General features: G+C 35.3%; 1 protein-coding gene and 2 long non-coding RNA genes across 10 annotated transcripts in view; 1 reads left to right on the top strand and 2 right to left on the bottom strand.

The window, feature by feature from the left end:
* Nucleotides 1-6,132, top strand: part of LOC125671665 (serine/threonine-protein kinase Sgk1-like) — a 39,559-nt gene extending 33,427 nt beyond the window's left edge. For all 5 annotated transcript variants that reach the window (XM_048907510.2, XM_048907511.2, XM_048907509.2 and 2 more), the window contains 8 exons: nt 482-594; nt 1,734-1,770; nt 2,032-2,118; nt 3,569-3,664; nt 3,938-4,045; nt 4,222-4,359; nt 4,494-4,551; nt 4,811-6,132. In XM_048907510.2, the coding sequence (XP_048763467.1) occupies nt 482-594; nt 1,734-1,770; nt 2,032-2,118; nt 3,569-3,664; nt 3,938-4,045; nt 4,222-4,359; nt 4,494-4,551; nt 4,811-4,926 (753 nt within the window). In that variant the 3' untranslated portion in view covers nt 4,927-6,132. The remainder of the gene's footprint in view (nt 1-481; nt 595-1,733; nt 1,771-2,031; nt 2,119-3,568; nt 3,665-3,937; nt 4,046-4,221; nt 4,360-4,493; nt 4,552-4,810) is intronic.
* LOC130053987 (uncharacterized) lies at nt 2,258-19,117 on the bottom strand. Its single transcript, XR_008802218.1, has 3 exons — nt 18,951-19,117; nt 3,572-3,743; nt 2,258-2,761 (listed from the first exon to the last, which is right to left on the bottom strand). It is a non-coding gene; the product is annotated as an uncharacterized LOC130053987 (long non-coding RNA).
* Nucleotides 10,116-18,102, bottom strand: LOC130053986 (uncharacterized). Of its 4 annotated transcripts, XR_008802216.1 has the most exons (6): nt 17,941-18,074; nt 16,249-16,394; nt 15,958-15,996; nt 14,223-14,446; nt 13,347-13,411; nt 10,116-12,894 (listed from the first exon to the last, which is right to left on the bottom strand). It is a non-coding gene; the product is annotated as an uncharacterized LOC130053986 (long non-coding RNA). The 4 variants fall into 4 exon arrangements; XR_008802217.1 differs by lacking the exon at nt 15,958-15,996 and having other exon boundaries at nt 17,941-18,102; XR_008802215.1 differs by lacking the exon at nt 17,941-18,074 and having other exon boundaries at nt 16,249-16,521.
* Nucleotides 19,118-19,266: the final 149 nt, after the last annotated feature.

Below are 19,266 nucleotides of genomic sequence, written 5' to 3'. Positions count from 1 at the left end.
CATATACATTTTTTATCACTTCAGAGTCTGTTTAAATTTTTTTTTATAAATCTGAAAGCGATTGTATTTTACAACAAAAATCCACCCAAACCCAAAAACATGCATGTATGATTGTATTATATAATGCTCTACGAATAGAAGATTGTACCTAAAGTTTTGTTTACCTTAGGTCCACAAGTTTTATTCTGGAAAGTAAATTCACATATCTTTGATCTGCTAATTAATTACTGCAAGTACCATGAAATTGCTAAACTAGAATTTCCTGATTGACAGTCTGGGGAATTATACAGACAGCTGTGACGTCATGGTATTGAAGAACTGGTTAGCCTGGCATATTATTAATAATATTTAGTTTGTACAGCCCTAGGCCTTAAGTTAAAAATTTGCTTCCATATATAGAAGCCTATAATTCAAGTAAATGTCATGTCAGAGTATTTATGATTAAGTTCTTTAATTTCTGCAATTCTGCTTCTTTTTGCAGATGTTTTTCCATCTCCAGCGGGAACGATACTTTCCTGAGCAACGTGCCAAATTTTATGCTGCGGAAATGGCCAGCGCTATTGGTTACCTACATTCCTTAAACATTATATACAGGTACTTATTGAGTCATCTCACTTTGACAGTATTATGCAATGTTGTTTGGATTAGACCAGCTCTCCTTGAATATTTACATTTAAATCTTAAATTTCTATGTAAAGAGTGATTTTGCAATGACCAGGATCCTCCCAATCTTTTTAAGCATAGAAATAATTAAGAGTAATTAATTTTGCAGATAAATACAATAAAGGAGTTTTTTTAGGCTCAACTGTATGTGCCTTGTATGTTTTTACAAGCCCTTAATGATGAATAGTTTCGATATACATAGTCCAAGTCACGATTGCACAAACTCTGCCTCGGCAACATGTCTTTGGTGAGAGGACCCATGTCACTGGGCTATAAATTTCACAATCTTCCATTTGCTTTCTCACCATTTCCGGTCATATTTTGTTAAACATTCATTAAACTACCAGTAAATGTTCTTTAATGAAACTGTAGGTAAAGGGGAGGGGTCACATATCAAGACCTGTGTCACTGTCAACTCTTGTTACATGAATGCCTAGACCACACTGCTGATATTTCCGTGTTACAAATTTACATAATATAATTATATACAATGGAGCTGTGATGTCATCATTGAAGTATGTAAAGTAATATTTCAGGCTATATGAAAATTCATCTTTAAGACAACCAGCATTGCACACTTTTGAAAAATCAGTTTTCTGAACTCTCAATTTATTGTTCAGTAGTACCAGTGTATATAGTAATTAAAATTGATTATTCAAACAAAAAAATTATAAATGATATATCGATGATGCATTTCTTGGAATTTTTAATTCTTGTCAAGGAAAATATTTACTGTCTCAATTGATTTCATTTATAGTACATAGACCATGAATGCACATATACTAAAAACGTTACCCCAAAACTCTCTGAATAATGCAACTCATTTTACCTAGCTAGATTTAAGATTTTTACTAGTGATTTGACAACTATTCAGTTTTTTTTGTCTCAAGATGTTAGAATTAAGGTTTCCAAGATCCCAAATTATGTCCGTTTATTCAATTAAAAGTATTTGCAGCATTCATTATGAGGTATAACCCCCAGAATTTATTTGTACTGTAGTTTTCTAAACAGAGTACATGTACATGTATATAGTTGATTTGTATTTAATTGTATTTTATTGTATTTTACAGAGATCTCAAGCCAGAAAATATTCTCCTTGATTCCAAGGTATTGATACACTCATTAAATAACATCATTCAGGCCCAAAGCCCCCCCCCCCCCCCCATCTTTTTTGTTAAAACTTTTAAATTTAAACAGAAATCAAAACATGTTTTGCTCCCCTCCCACATCACTGTTCATAGCCCTACATCCCGTCTTTAAAGCTGTCTCTTTGGGCTTGTAATTTTTATTCTCTGTATCAAAATAAGAACGAATCGTCTCCCATGTTTGGTGTATTTCAGCCTGCTGATGTACAGTCTCTCTTTACAGGGTCATATTACGCTGACAGACTTTGGTCTATGTAAAGAAGGAATTGAAGGCATGGGAACAACAAACACCTTCTGTGGCACTCCTGAGGTATGCGTAATATTAACTCGGAACTTACTGGTATTGAATTTTAATTACAAGGGTAGTTTAATTGGCACAAATGAGCAAAATCAAACATTCCTGAAATGCCCAGGAAGCTGGTTCAAGGTCATAAATTAAAAAAATTGCAATAGATTTGCATTTATTGTATTTACATTATTATTTTCAATGTCAATTTCACAATTAATCAACAGAGTAATGAAGTAAAATAATTCCAATCAAATAAATAATTAATTAGAAAAATATCATGTAATTAAACTTGTTGGCATGCACCTTTGATAAGGATCAAGCACAAAACTTCATAAACATGCACTCATTAATTCTCATATTTCCATAAAATCAACATGATTACGGAACCTTAAAAATTTTAATTATGTGTCATATATGTACTTTTTTTGACATTCTAATCTAACAACATTTATTAGCATTGATAATGACATAAAATATGCTCATTTTCTAATCAATATCGAATAAAATTCCTTCCAAACATCTGTTTGTGGTTGATAAGCACATCCCTCATTTGCTCCTGGTCAGGGTGTCACTTTGTGTACATGCTGTACCATATCCTGTCAAGTTTTGATCTCCATGTTTCTCCCCATTGTTTTATTGGCATCAATCTTTACAGGTTAACACCCTGAAAACCAGCTGAGAATATTAATTGAATTTCCTTGTGCTAATTAAATCAGGTGTGATGAACACAGAAACATGTTGTTTTTTTTCCGCCTCCTGCAGGGGTAGGATTAAGATAGGGTTTAATTAATTAGCATGCACTCGTGCTGCTTTATACATAGAATTGAGGGTTGAAAGTATTATAAAAAAAAACATAACTTTCTTTTAAGAAACCACAACATAACAGATGAACTAAAAAAAAACTTTACATGAATTAACATGATGTAACAAAAACTTGTATTAACAAGAACAATTCATTATAGGGTTGTTTACATTGCACTAAGGGATTTATGGCTAATGCATCTTATGTCAAGAAACTTTTTAACAATCACATAGACTCTTATGAAATGTATTTAAAGCCATTTTCTGTGTAGGGGATGAGAACCTTTAACTTATTAAACAAGTCCTTAAAGTAAGAATACCTCGATCATGACTCATTATCCTTAGTTTAATTGATATATTTATTAACAATTGTCACAACTCTAGCATTTTTTACCGTTAGTGTCCATTAGATTACAATTAGTGCATAACAAGTACAGTACTCAAAAGTGACTATTACAGTCTAGCAGGTTGCCATAGTCTCCTAGTCTAATTGTATTACTCTTTTTCATTAATACATTATACCTAATTGAAATTGTTTACATAACAATGATGACAGTATGGTACAAAGACAAAGGCATTGAATAGCTCCCAGTACACAATATATGACTTGCAAATCAGATATGGTAATTGTTTTTTTCATAACTGAGTGATTGGTGTTTTTCCATTTCAGTACCTGGCCCCTGAAGTGTTGAGGAAGCAGCCGTATGATAAAACAGTAGACTGGTGGTGCCTTGGTGCTGTCATGTATGAAATGATGTATGGACTGGTAGGTACCATCTGATCAACTGCCTCACACGTTTATCTTTTTTGAATCTGTTTTCTGTTTTCATGATGACTTTTAAGTCCTATTTAATGTTAAAAAAAAGAAGAAGAATCATACTAGATAGATTTTCAACCACCAGTGTTTGGGAGGTGGATGACAACATGCTAATTGCAAACATGATTTGATTTGTCTAGATATAAATGGTTGTGGAATGACTAAATTTCCATGTTTTACGTATTGTATAGATGTACATATTTTCTTCTCTTCTATCTATAGCCACCATTCTACAGCAGAGACACGGCAGAGATGTATGACAACATCCTGTATAAACCCCTCAGACTCCGAACCAACGTCTCGCAGTCTGCTAGGCAGATACTAGATGGGGTGAGAATCACCTTATCATTCAGATACCTCATCAAAATAATCTTGACAGTCATTTTATCATTTCCATTCAGTGCAGTTTTTTATAGATTGTATTGTTAAACAGGAAGATAAAAAACTGAATTTGATACTTTGCATCAAGCGTCACCGATAGAATTAAATGTTTGATTTTCATTTAGTTACTACAAAAAGAAAAAGAACAGCGACTCGGCTCCAAGAGAGATTTCCAGGAGATAAAGAATCATAATTTCTTTGCGGATATCAACTGGGATGATCTTGATGCCAAGAAAATAAATCCTCCTTACAACCCCAATGTGGTAAGCTTTTGCTCTTCTGGTCGCAAAATTCAAACTTCACAAATCAAGCTTTCATCTATTAAAGTAACTACACATAAAATAAGTATACTAGCGACTGCTGCATGCAAGTAATATCAACTGTACTTTTCTTTCAGAGTGGTCAGCTTGATTTGAAACACTTTGACCCAGAATTTGTCAGAGAACCTGTACCTGGTATGTACATTCTCAGTGTTGGTTAAAATGTTTGGACTTAACCTTTCTTTTAGGGAAAGGGTTATGTAATGTAGAAATCTAATTGTAGAGACCTTATATGTTTCATACCAGTACATAAAATGCATTCAAAGCAAATTTCCCTTTCAATCCAAGTACATGTATAGGTATTTAATTACACTAAGTAGTGATGGTGTTAAAGATATAAATTTGACTTGATTTTGGCCAGCTTAAAAGATTTATATTGATTTTCCACTTTCAGCCTCAGTTGGAAAGTCCATGGGAAGTTGTAAGTTGGTTAGTGCAAGTGTGATGGAGGCTGACAACATGTTCCAGGGATTCTCATATGTACCACCAGCAGAAGACGCTTTCAGCTAGGACCAACTGTCATCAAACACCCCAGTGCATCTAGTCTTGTGATTGGTCACAAACTTCTTTCATCACATCCGATTAAAAAGCTGATAGGGCACTGCTGACCAGGATTTTCCCTAGAAACCTGTACATGTAGAGTTGTGGGTGGATGCCTTTGATTGGCCTTGAACTCTGACAGTTGGTTGTGATTTATTATAAAGAGAATTTTTGCTGGACTTAATGCTGAGCTGCATAAGATAATAACGCCATGTTTTAGTGGTCCAGTGAAACATAGTCTTTCACCGTCTGTTTCCGAGGAGTTGACTGGAGAAATTGTTTTGGTTGGATGAAATTCAAATCAATGTGAGAGAGACCTCGTCAAAATGCACATTGTATTATGATTGTTGATTGACAGACTTTACCGGTACTTATGAATCATTGAAAGCACATGCATTGTCAAAATGTTCACAGGTGCCTTAACATGGTATATTTTGTTACTTTCTTACTTCCCCTTTCAGATGTATTCCAGATTAGCACAAAATGTATACTTAATTACCCCTTGTAAAGTTTTTATTGTTTTTGTGCTTTGCTAATTGTTTTTGAAAGTGTTTGAAAATTGACCATATTTTGTCATGTACGAAAATTTCAGGTCAGTTCCTAGGGCATATTTTTTAGGTGTAAGTTCCTGTTTCAAGAATTTAAATGTATTCTGGATTTGTTTGTTTTTTCATTGCACTTTTTATGTCGGTTAGCTGCCAGACTAGTAAGAAATTAGTCGTTGCCTGTAAAATAAGTAATAATGGTTTGTTTGAATGCATAAAACAAAACACAACGATCTTGTTTTTACATGTGAATGACTGATCCCAGTGTTATATTAGTACTGTACATACAACAAAGACTGATTACATATCAAAATTCCTTTGTTATTTTGATAGCTATTGTTCCTCATTGTATTTGTGTACATGCCAGGAGTTTACATAGACATAGGTGCTGTGATAATGTTCTGCCGTCTTGTCAGTATTGCTAGGGGCAGGCAACTGCTTGGTCTTCTCCGGTCGGGACACCCGACTGGGTAGTGATATTGTAATTTTTTTTTTTAATAACATATTGTTATTTGTTGAAATATTATTATTATTATAAGGAAAGTATGTATATAGAATACTCAATGTGCAATTGATTACAATGTATAAAATCAAATGACAATAATAATAATAAAAAAAAAATTTAATCAAACATGCTTTTGGTTGATAGTTTTTGATTCAATGGTTGGAGAGTGCAGGTCTTGACTGTTACCAGTGTACGGGAGTGAGCATTTCGTATATTTTTGGTAATTATCTAAATACCAAATCTGTATTCCTTGTTGTATAATACATAACCTGCCCTAGACCAGGTTGAATACAAAAGAGAATTGCTAAAACTTACACATTGTGTCACAGAATGAATAATTAGAGAAATATTTTGGAAAGAGTATCGAGGATCATTATAATAAATCTGACATTTGTAGTCCCTTTTCTGCATTGAATTATTGAACTGATTTAACATTGATGAAAACTCCTAAGCTGAAAATATTCAGAGAAGTACAGTGTATAAAAACAAGCTATTGTCAGATGCTATGAATATGGATAACATTCAGCCATCTTGGTGTATGTACAATTATGTATATGACATGTACAGTGCATGAAGAGACAATGTACCGGCAGTAGATTTGGAGTGGTCTGCTTGAACTAACAATTAACATTCACTGGTAAGAAATTTGCCATAAACCTTGATTTTCATAAAAAAGATTACTGTTGTATGCATGAAGTCAATAAGAATAGCTTTAAAAATGCAAATGTCCTTGACAGAAAATATTTTCAAATAATTATATGCTTTAAGCAGCAAGTCCATGACGTTTCATGCGAGAAACAGAGAGCATGAAGCAACCCTTACTTTCTTCATATTCAATTCTATTTTTACTTCTTTCAAATATGATTAAAAATTGCTATAGTTTATCTTGACAAGTCTGAGATTAAATGCTAATTATCTCTATCTTTGTCTTGTGGTCGACCAATAACTCATAATGTATATCTAACGCAGGCCTAATGTGTGAGAAAATGAATTGTATTTCGTAGGGAGTGCTGTCTATGTACGCTAAATTCTGAACTTCAGTGATTAACCACAGCACCCCAAGAACATCGGTACATGTATCATAGGGAAGGGGGGGGGGGGGGGGGGGGGTGACATAAATTCGGCTCTGAAAGATGGCATTAGAATCAGAAACGCAAACTGATGTGATAATCTACAGATAAAAACGCTGACGGTACACATAGGGAAAATTATATATACACACTGATTTTACTAAAATTTACACGAGAAAAAATATGCCATTCGGTACATAAACACGGAGATTTACTGAGTTAGAAAAATTGTTTAATTGTTAAAATTAGCAACATATCGACTTGTTGATATCGGCATGTTGATGATTAGTGAACAAGACAAAACACGTTTCCGTAGTTGAAAAGTTGTATTAACTCAGCGGCACACTGACTATGTAAAATTGCGTTAGCGCGACAACGTGTTCCATGATAACGCGACGGCACGCTATGTATAGGTCGAGGCTATCTGGTACCGCTTACAGGGTGACGACCACGAGTTATCTCATCTTCTGTAGGTACGAGTTATCCCTCGTGCAATTTATAATTCACAATGATTCGTACGAATAATCGTCGTGTGTCAATTCTTTTATACTTATTTCTTGATAGACCAATATTAGGTAAAATAGGTCCTGTTGGACAGTTGGAGCTCCATTGTGGTTGGCAAACACATGTATATTTATTATCAATTACGTAGGAAACATGAATACTTTCAATCATATTTAAATCAATCGATCGGCTCTAAAAATGAGAAGCACAACACTGTTGATTATTTAAAACTCAGATTTTCGACACAACCCGCGTCTAAATCTACATAAGCAAGTATCAAAAAACCCTGACAAATATTAATAATCTACATTGTTAACAAGAATGATACACTGTTGCAGTGAATTGAGAAAAATGGTAATTCTATGCATAAACATATAATTTTTTTTAATGCATATTAGGTACCGTGTGTTATAATGGATGTATTAGCATCACACCCTCCCCAAAGTATTAGACTGATATTTCTAAATCATTGATGTACAAATTTCGGGCAGAATATTTTAAAATCTTGATACACCATTAGAACGTCGTAGCATTCATAATTTCACGGAATGTTGTGACAGCACATTGATATGAAATACGCTTAATTACAATTAACAATGTGTACACTTTAAATCAACTTGAAATGTTATTTTCCATAGAGGATATCAAAACTTTTACTTATTTGTTGTTTGAAAACTGATATCCCTGTTCTTCAAACAAAGACCACGGAATTTGGACAAATGCAGTTGTCTTGATTGTCTAGCCTGTACATATCATATGGGCGGTAAAAATTCAGGGCGGCGACCTTGATTTCAGAAATGCAATGGTGATTATTTAAAATTTGTAGGAAATTGTGAAATATTTATTAGAACATCATAACTGTCATTAAGAACGGCGTAGTGTCATTTCGTAAATGAAATGTGAATACATGTAAAATGATATTTTTTGTAAAAGACAACCCGAGGTTTAAGAACAAGTCCTCATTAAGTAAGACGATTTTCTATGCACAAGAATCTGCGTCACGTAGATCTTTATACACAAGAAAATAGCAGCAAAATATAATTACGTTTTTCCAACTTTCCCAGAAGTAAGAGATGGAAGTCACAAACATTGTATAATCACCAGTTTATGACCATAAATGTCAATATTCAGTGGCGTAGCTTCCATTGAGGCAACCGAGGCAACTGCCTCGGTAAAAAAAACAACAAAAAAAACCTTTTACGTTGTTAAAATGTCGATAGCTTCTGGGGGGCGCAGCCCCCCAGACTCGGTAATATTATAACTCAAGCTACGCCTATGATATTGACTATCCAAAACCAATCGATTTTGTTTTTAAATCTTGTGCACTTTCAGACATGCAGTACCGATACATATTATATACTCCACTTTTCAATTAATTCCTGATGTCTTCTGTACTTCATTGTCTATAATAGCAGTAGTGTTATTTATTCGTACTAGTTATTTTAATTGAAACTAAAACTGTACAGAACTTCAATTTTATCAATGTATTGAACTTTCTAATTTTCAGTTAACTGATGATAGTAGTTTATAACGTTTAATTTGTCAGATGCACAAGATATGCTATGGTTTATGTTGTAACATACTATGGGTACCAACTTAAAGCACCTTCCCTCTAACAGGTACCAGATTATAAAGCACTCTCTCTAACTGGTACCAGATTATAAAGCACTCTCCCTCTAACAGGTACCAACTAATAAACACTCTCCCTCTAACAGGTACCAGATTATAAAGCACTCTCCCTCTAACAGGTACCAGATTATAAAGCACTCTCCCTCTAACAGGTACCAACTAATAAAGTACTCTCCCTCTAACAGGTACCAACTAATAAAGCACTCTCCCTCTAACAGGTACCAACTTATAAAGCACTCTCCCTCTAACAGGTACCAAATTATAAAGCACTCTCCCTCTAACAGGTACCAGATTATAAAGCACTCTCCCTCTAACAGGTACCAGCTTATAAGGCAACCTCCCTCTAACAGGTACCAGATTATAAATGGAGGATATTTTATAATCTGGTACATGTTGGAGGAAGTGTGCTTTGTAAGTTGGTACCTGTTAGAGGGAGGGTACTTTATAGAATCTGATACCTGTTAGAGGGAGGGTGCTTTATAAGTTGGTACCTGTTAGAGGGAGAGTGCTTTATTAGTTGGTACCTGTTAGAGGGAGAGTGCCTTATAAGTTGGTACCAGTTAGAGGGAGGGTGCTTTATAATCTGGTATCTGTTAGAGGGAAGATGCTTTATGATTTGATGATAAAGCATTTTATCTCAAAGAGGTACCAAGTTCTACAGCACCCTAACTCTAACAGGAAGCAGTGTATGTTAGGACTAAAATAATTATAGCTTCTCCCAAAGTAGAACTTCTATTGTGCTTATCAAAAACAATCATTGTCAATAGTACAGTGTACTTGGGATCAACTGGACTTGTTACACTACAGAAATCATGGAATACACTGTTTCCATGTACCTGTTTGGTTGTGAATTCCAGATGATGTTCAACAACTTGTTCAACACCTTGTTTGAAATGAAAAGACTTGTAAAGTTTACAAATTTATTATAGCACAAGTCAATATTGTTTTAGAGTAGCTGATAACAAGTAATAAGTTTTCCAATAAAAATAAATGAGTATAAGCAGAAAAGGTTACATAGGGTGTTTTTCTGATGCCATTTCTAGAATAAAGTGCACCGCCACGGCACATGATACGCCCGTCACATATTGTTAACAGTATAGATTGTACCCATTAAAACATTTTTTTTTTATATTACCTTAATTAAATGTCACAGTGACCTTAAAGTAGGATGCGACACACCTTCTACCTAAGATGCATTAGTTGACCAATTTTGGTGATTCTAGGCCTAATAGTTTTCAAGTTATGAGCCGGACAAGTTTTTGCCATATATGGCCATATCTTCTTAATGAAAAGTCACAGTGACCTGGTTTTAATGTGCGACACACCTTCTACCCAAGATGTATCTACAGACAAAGTTTGATGATTCTAGGCCTTGTAGTATTTAAGTTACGGGTCAGACACGAAAAAGCTAACAGACGGACGGACAGACGGATATCTTCTTAATGAAAAGTCATAGTGACCTGGTTTTAATGTGCGACACACCTTCTACCCAAGATGCATCTACAGACAAAGTTTGATGATTCTAGGCCTTGTAGTATTTAAGTTACGGGTCGGACACGAAAAAGCTAACAGACGGACGGACATGAACGCCATACCATAATACGTCCCGTCTTAAGACGGGCGTATAAAAAGGCTTTAAATAGTATCAGCCATCATCAGGCTGTCACATACTTTCTTTCCATGAATAAAAGCTCCTAAACTTAAAAGTGACAGGAGGCCGGTAGATAGACAACTAGAGCTCTGCGGAAAATATTTCCCCAAAATTTACCATGATCAACAATCTGTAAATATTCTAAAACACCAAAGAAGTTATTTACAAAGACCCTAGTTTCAAAACTGTGAGAGGAGTTAAAAGGTCAAACCGTCATTTATTTAATACATATATATTTCCTCAAAAACTGACTCGGTTAAACCTGTAATTTTCAAAAAAAAAAAAAAAATTAAACAAAAATCAAAATCATAGCCACATACACATTTTCCATACCCATACAAATACTCTGCAGAATAAGGTTCTCAGTTGAATATTGGGAGAAATTTGACAAATCATGTACTTTCTATGTAATGTTTCCTCAAAATACTCAGTTCAAGAATCTGTAATTTTCTCAAACAAGGTTTTCCTATTAAGTGAACCTACAACCTTGACCTTAAAAAACAATAAGCATCTTCCTTTTATGGTGATCAAATGTACCAAGTTGTAAGATTCTGGAGCTTACGGTTCAGTCTGTATCCCATCTTACAAGGTCCGGACAGACAACACCATACCATAATATGTCCAGTCTCTGACGGGCAAGTACCATAATAAGAAAATCTAAAGTTATGACCCTAACAATCTTTCACAAACTATAAAACATGAGGTGTTTGTAAAACATATAAGCCCCCATGGTGCAAAATTGAAAAGGGTTATACACATGCATAATTTGATTGATAGTAGTGTCATCAATTCGAAATATTGAGCAAACAATATCTTCCTGTGTCAGGAGTGGATTGACCAAGTGACCTAAAAATCAATAGGGGTCATCTACTCCTTATGCTGTACCAGGTTTGGTGTCAATCAAGCAAATAATTCTTAAAACATAAGAGACAATATATTACTATGTCCAGTTTACCCCTTGACTTTTGACCATGTGACCTCAAATCTACTCCTTGAGATGTACCAGTGTACCAAGTTTGATGTCTGTCAAGCAAAGGGTTCTCAAGATATTGAGCAGGCAGTGTCTTCCTATGTCCAGAGTAGATTGACCCTTGACATTTCGACCAGAAAAACAATTGGGGTCCTCTTCTTTTCATAACCAACCCACATATGAAATATATTACGATCAAGTGAATGGTTCTTAAGATATTAAGCGGACAACATGTGGTCTACCGACCGACCAACAGGTGCAAACCAATATGCCCCTCTTCTTTGAATGGGGGCATAAATATAGTGTTATAACACTAAAAGGCTTCCATACATCTAAAAGTAACATAGGACAAGGCTAACTATAGAAACATTGAGATAGCCTAAACACTTAAACTTTGAAAAAGTAATATCTGATACTACCCTGAACCAAGTAAATTGACTCTGCTAAGGTATTTACATATTATAATGTAAAATCTAAATTGTTCCCTAACTCAATGTTATGTTCATTTCCTACTCTATGTAAAAGATAAGAGGCGAACACGAAATTCATGTGAAAAGTACAAACCTTAGAGTTCTTTAACCTAGCAGAGTGAGTAAATCTGAGTCAGCTCCTTATATAGGGCTGACAAAATCAATGGGATACTAAATATAAATGCTCAATCTGATAACCCAGGATTAAGCCTCTTGGCCAATGAAATTGCAGAAAACAAATTATGTTCAGGAAGACTGGCATAATGGCAGGTATAATGAATTACATAGCACAGTGAAAGGTAAACATGTGAAACATTAAGATATTTCCTTTATAAAATCTTAAATGTAAAGTTTGAAAAGGTTGCATGTATAGTACAATGTATGCCAGTGGATTTGAAAATGACCTGAATCAATGCTCTTTCTATTTGGTACAAAACAGATATAGTTATGATTAATCATTATATCATTGGGTAAAGGCGGCAGTCTGCTTCCCTTAAGGATGTATTCTAAACAGTGGATGCAATCAAAATCTCTGCCTCCACAAACATAATATCTTTGAAGTATTGGATGTGTGTGTTCATATTCTGTCCAATCCTGTAACATGAAAAACAAGACATAATCTTATTGGCTCATCCTAAATTTAGTATCCTATCAAAGTTTAACTAGTAAATTGCATTCTTCTATTGTGTTATCGAGTATATAAGCTCAAACACAGTATTTATCAAGTTTCTCTGAATAATTAGAATTTATCCTACCATCTCCTACCATTATCTTTTTCCTTTAAATATTGAATATATTAGACAGAAAATAAAATCATAAAAACTTTATATATCACACAATGCGAAGTCAATATAAAATTACTGGTAAAGAAAGTTCAACTCTTTGACACAAGTATGATGGAAAATTAAAGATAACGGTGATAATGTTTCGAGGATTGTTTTCATCTCTCAAACAAAATACATGTAGAATTTCAGATTGAAAATAGAAGCAATGTTAACTATTTGAAATGACCATATGGAATTTGTGCACCACAAAGATGAACTTACATAATGGATTTTAGCCTAAACAGCCCAAATTCTTCCAAAACCAATGCACACAGTTCTAAACTACCCTGGATGAAAAAATGAAAGAAAAAAAGATTTATATATATATATGTCTGTTCTTAATGTTTGAATATCTTCACACAAATAAAAGATATAGGTTAACAAAGAGGCCCATGGGCCACATCGCTCACCTGAGTCACTTTGGCCCATATCTGAATACTTTCCATATATATTTCCATGTAAAACCTTAGTCCCTATTATGGCCCAAACTACCCTTTGCATACTTGAATCTACACTATGTCAGAAAGCTTTCATGTAAATGTCAATTTCTTTGGCCCAATGGTTCTTGAGAAGAAGATTTTTAAAGCTTTCTCCTATATTTGTATGTAAAACTTTGACCCCCCCCCACTTGTGGCCCCATCCTACCCCCCAGGGGCCATGATTTAAACAACTTGAATCTGCACTACGTCAGGAAGCTTTCAGGTAAATTTCAGCTCTTCTGGCCCAGTGGTTCTGGAGAAGAAGTCGAAAATGTGAAAAGTTTAACAGACAGACGGACAGACGACGGACAAAAATGATCAGAAAAGCTCACTTGAGCTTTCAGCTCAGGTGAGCTACAAACTTGAATCTGCACTAGGTCAGGAATCTTTAATGATAATTTCAGGTCCTCTGGCCCAGTGGTTCTTGAGAAGATTTTTAAATGACCCCACCCTAATTTTGTGATTATCTGCCCTTTGTGCCAAGTTTTGGTTGAAATTGGCTCAGTGGTTCTGGAGAAGAAGATGAAAATGTGAAAAGTTTATGCCGACGACAGACAACTAACAAATTTTACTCAGAAAAGCACATTTGAGCCTGAGAAATTTTTTTTTTAGAACTTACTGGCAAAATCTCGGTGCCCTGTAAATGTGATTTCTTACATCCTTATTGGCGGGGTAAAAGCATCTGTTAAATTCTGAGATGGTGTTCCCTGGTGAAATAGTATCCTTTACAAACAGACGGAAATGTCTTTTTGTTTCATCAACGCTTTGTGTCCTGCCCTCGTGTACAAGTAAATGTATTTTTGATATAATAGTCTCATCTACTGGCTGGCTTAATCCTGGAAACTAAGAAAACATTCTAAATGAATACATGTAATTATATAGGGGGATTTGAAACAAAATGTATGCCTCTCTTGCTGAACTTTGCCAACAGAATTTAAGTTTTACAATTTTCATTTATGTATATTGAAAGTTTGATGCCTGTGACATTTGGGAATTACTGACATAGCATAATTTTAGGGATTGTAGCATTGGTGAGAAACACTGCACTGCCACCGGTCTCTAATTTATGAATGGGCTTGTAAATTTTTCAGTTAAAGTTTATAATCTGCTTGGACTACTTGTCTGGCAATATATACAGGGTTCGAAATTAATGTATGCCCGTCACTCCGTGACTGGTTAAAAGTCTGGCTGACTGACTGACATTTGTTTTAGTCAGTCAGATGAGTTAATTTTCTAAAGCATCATTTTGGAAAATATACTTATGAAAGAAGTAGGTACAGTTTCTAAAGTCATTTGGCCCAAAATATCGATGATTTCACTTGGAGCTCAAACCCTGGCATTCAAATAAGGAATGGATTAGCAAACCCAAAATCTGCTCAGTTTGATCAGCAAAATGATTTGTGTCATATGACGTGAGCTAGAAGTTGGCATAAAATTGCAAAAATGCCATTTTCAATGAAAATATCCACAAATTCAGGTGGTTTTCTTATCAGAAAACATACAGCGCATGCGTCGAGCAAATTCATATTTAAGTACGGTATGTTTTTCATCTTAAATTAATACACAATATATATCATTTTTATTTTGCTCGACAAATGCGCACATCTTTTCCTGAGCAATAATCTGTATGACATTTGACAGTTTTCAGGCTTATTTGAAAACAAGATGTGTTTGTGAAACACAAATGCCCCAGATAATGGCCAATTCCAAAGATGGTCAAGGTCACAAGGGCAAATATCTTGGTACCAGTAGAAAGATCTTGTCAAAAGAAATCATCATGTATAATACGAAAGCTCTAATATTTACCATTTAGAAGTTATGACCAATGTAAAAAAAATTAAAAGTAAGTTAAATGTCAAGGTCAAAAGGTTTAATACCAACGGAAAGGTCTTGTCACAAGGAACACTCATGTGAAATATCAAAGCTCTATCACTTATTGTTCAAACGTTATTAGCAAGGTTAAAGTTTTCAAAAAGTAGGTCAAACTCCAAGGTCAAGGGGTCAAAAATGTTGGTACCCACGGAAAGGTCTTGTCACAAGGAATACTCATGTGAAATATCAAAGCTCTATCATTTACTGTTCAAAAGTTATTAGCAAGGTTAAAGTTTCAGACAGAATGGCAGAATTACAGAATGACAGACAGGACAAAAAAAATATGCCCCCCGATCTTCGATCTCGGGGGCATAAAAAGGCAGGAAAAGTCATAATGCTGTCCAATTAGAAATATCATTCTGGTTTTGTTGACATAGTATACCTGGCATATATTTTACTTTCTTAAAACGCTTATTAAGGTTAATTCCAGACACATTTTATTGAGAGAAAATTTTTGGGCCTTTTTATGTATACAATCGTACCTTGTTCTTTACACATTTGGCATGCTTCGATCTGTAGACCTATCAGACAAATCCGAGTTGTAAATATAAATCCCACATTTTAGTGTTACAATATTGTTTAAGACATATTGAGCTAAATTTCATTTTAATAACATTAATGAAATGTGTTTAAATATTTCTGGAAAACTCTATTGGACTAGTAAATTTTTCAGTGGACTGGTTGAAATTATACCCCATCAGTCCGGCTGGACTGGTGACATAAAAAGTTAGCTTCAAGCCCTGTATATAGGGAGTAAAAGATGCTTCATTTACCTCCCCTACTAGATGCTTTCTGTGATCTACTGGATCTGGTAAAAACAATGAATCTCCACTTTCTTCTGAATGCTTTCCTTGGCCAACTTCTCACAGAGGAGCTTTGATATTGTTTTCCTTTTCCAGATAGAGTCCGTTTCTTGAATCTGAAGACAAATATGACACCATTTTAACTTGTCTCAGTAGTCCTCATAAATTCCAGTAATTAATTCATCACTAAATGTTTTAACCTCTAATTGAAAATGATTTCATATTTGAGTCTTCGCAGGGGTTTTCCTACCATTTTCAAACTAGGTCCAGAAAGCCTTTTCTCACATTATCACCAGTGTGAGATCGACTTTACCCATGTGAGACAGCTATGTGAGATTTTTCTGTCTCACACTGCTGCGACGTCATTTGATTGTGACGTCATATATTTTCTATGATTTACGTTACACGGTGAAGATTTACGTTACACGGTGAAGCAAAAATATTTTGCATTGTTATCTTTAAATTTTAATGTATATAGCTTTCTGTTGGACAACCTTGGGTTTTTTAGTTTACACTTACAGTGTAAACCATTTTCGGATACGCTCTTTCTGCCTATCTAATTAGTTTTTGCATCAAAGTTCAAATGAGGATTTTGATAATTTAGAATTTTCTCAAAGCTCCTAAATTTATGCACTAAACTGTAGGTAAAATGTGAGAAAAATAATCCTTCATTATTAACTCGTGTGGGGTAGGGAAATTCCACCTCTGGAACAAGATTCGCTGTCTAGGACTCGGCAAAGCCTCATCCTAGACTGCGAATCTTGTCCCCTCGGTGGAATTTCCCTATCCCACACTCGTACTAATGAAGGATTCTATTAGTCTTGAAACACAAGCTTAGTATAACATGAACCCAATCATTACAATGACCAATGTTTCAAATTTATTTATATTAACAGTCCTTGACCAGTCGAATTTGATCAATATTTTCATTAGTTTGTCACTATGAAGATACCGTAATTTTCCAACTCAGTCTCAGATAGACATACACGGAGAAAATTTGTGGCTGGATCGGGAATTGAACCTAGGGACCTCTGTGCAAGATTTTACCAGTTGGTGCCATGACCACTCTTGTCCTGCCAGGGGTGAAATGAATCTGGGTTGTGTGTCTTCGACGGCAAAGACAAATTAAAGGGAGGAATTTAGTAGTTAGGGCTACACGGACCGTGGATATCGACCTGGATAGCTCAGTGGTTAGAGCACCTGACTAGTAATGCAGGGATCCTAGGTTCGACTCCTCGTCCAGCCAAATATTTTCTCCTCCCCTATACTGCATTCCGTGACGTAACTTGCGCAGTGTTAAGTTTATACGTGTATCAAATTAAAAATCTAGGCCCACTGGCCTTCATTGTGGAATGAATAGTAGGATTGTTACATATAATGTCCGAAATTACAAACGTTCACAGAAAATACCAAAGATATGGCCGAAATTAAAAATTATTGAAGTCGTCAATGGAGGGACCAAAATTTTTAATGTGAATATGATAGTAGATGTCATGTATTACTGAGGTCATTTTAGCTCCTCTCTCGGTAATTTTTGTCATTTTTTTGGTAATTTCTGTAAATGGTACCGTAGTAGGCTAGTTTTGGTCATTCCTGCACTGCGGAATGACTTACCACGTGCCCTGGCCTTGTGCTTGTTTAGCCTATATTGAATATACTTACCGATCTTGCAAAAATCTTTTGATTCCCGGGCAATATGGTACTAATATCTCATGTTTTATAAATTAATATACCTCGCGGACACTACTAAAGACAGAGATATTTCCGGCACCAATGGTCTCTTCGTAGATATGTTTGGTCTATCGTCCCGCTTTCCCATATTTGATATTTTCTATCTTTTTTAGCGCAAGAGTTAGCCTATTTTAAGTACAACTTAACAGATGAAATACAGGGGCAATTAACTCATTGTATAGGGGCAGGTAACTCGTGGTCGCCGCCCTGCAAGCGGTACCAAATAGCGTTAACCCTTTAGGTATGTAAAGTCGTGTTTATAGTTCCACGGCATGTTCCGTGATAACGCGACAGCGCACTGTGTAAAATTGCGTTACGTTAGCGCGACGGCGTGTCCGTGATAACACAACGGCGCACTGTGTAAATTACGTTAGCGCGACGGCATATTCCGTGATAACGCGACGGCGGGCTGTGTAATGTTGTGTTTATATAGTTCCACGGCATGTTCCGTAATAACGTGACGGCGTACTGTGTAAACTTGCGTTACGTTAGCGCGACGGCGTGTTCTGTGATAACACAACGGCGCACTGTGTAAAGTTGTGTTAGCGCGAAAGCGTGTTTCGTGATAACGCGACGGCGCACTGTGTAAAGTTGTGTTAGCACGACGACGTGCGGTGTAGAGTTGATGGTGTGTTATTTGTAAATGGCCCTAAAGAGACATCACACTATAGGGAAAGTTTTAGGTATATTCTCAAACGAACATAAATTATTTTCCATATATAACAACGCGTTACATATAGGATAGGAAGCGAGGCGCTCAGATTTATCACAACATTGTCATGTACATATATCAATTATCAATGAACCTTCCTCAATGCGAAGCCAAACTAGGTGTCATCAATAGTGCAGAGAGCACGAGAAACTACAAAGCAAATCATAGTTATGATAATTAACAAATAAGTTTAGTATAAGTAAAAAGGGTGGGTGGGAAGTATACATACCGTGAAATGATTAACAAATCAGAGCCTTCAAATGGCACATTCACTGAAAACTTAAGCTTGAATAAACCCATTCACCCAAGCGTACTTAATACTATTTTTAAAAATAACCGATCACCATTAAAATCAACCATCCGTACCAAAACATAACCGCCCATTTTCCCTTTCAAATAATGCGTAGTATCCATGATAAACATATAGTATATAGTGTCCGATCCCCTTGTAATAATGATTACAATAAACCCGGATTGTGCTTTCGCTAGATAGAAGATAGGGACAATGGGAATCTCGTTAATCCATTCATGCGCGTCACTAATTA

Source organism: Ostrea edulis, chromosome 4 (assembly GCF_947568905.1).
Source record: "Ostrea edulis chromosome 4, xbOstEdul1.1, whole genome shotgun sequence".
Classification (NCBI taxonomy): Eukaryota; Metazoa; Mollusca; class Bivalvia; order Ostreida; family Ostreidae; genus Ostrea; species Ostrea edulis.
The sequence above is the reverse complement of the archived record's forward strand: the minus strand, read 5'-3'. Positions and strand labels throughout refer to the sequence as shown.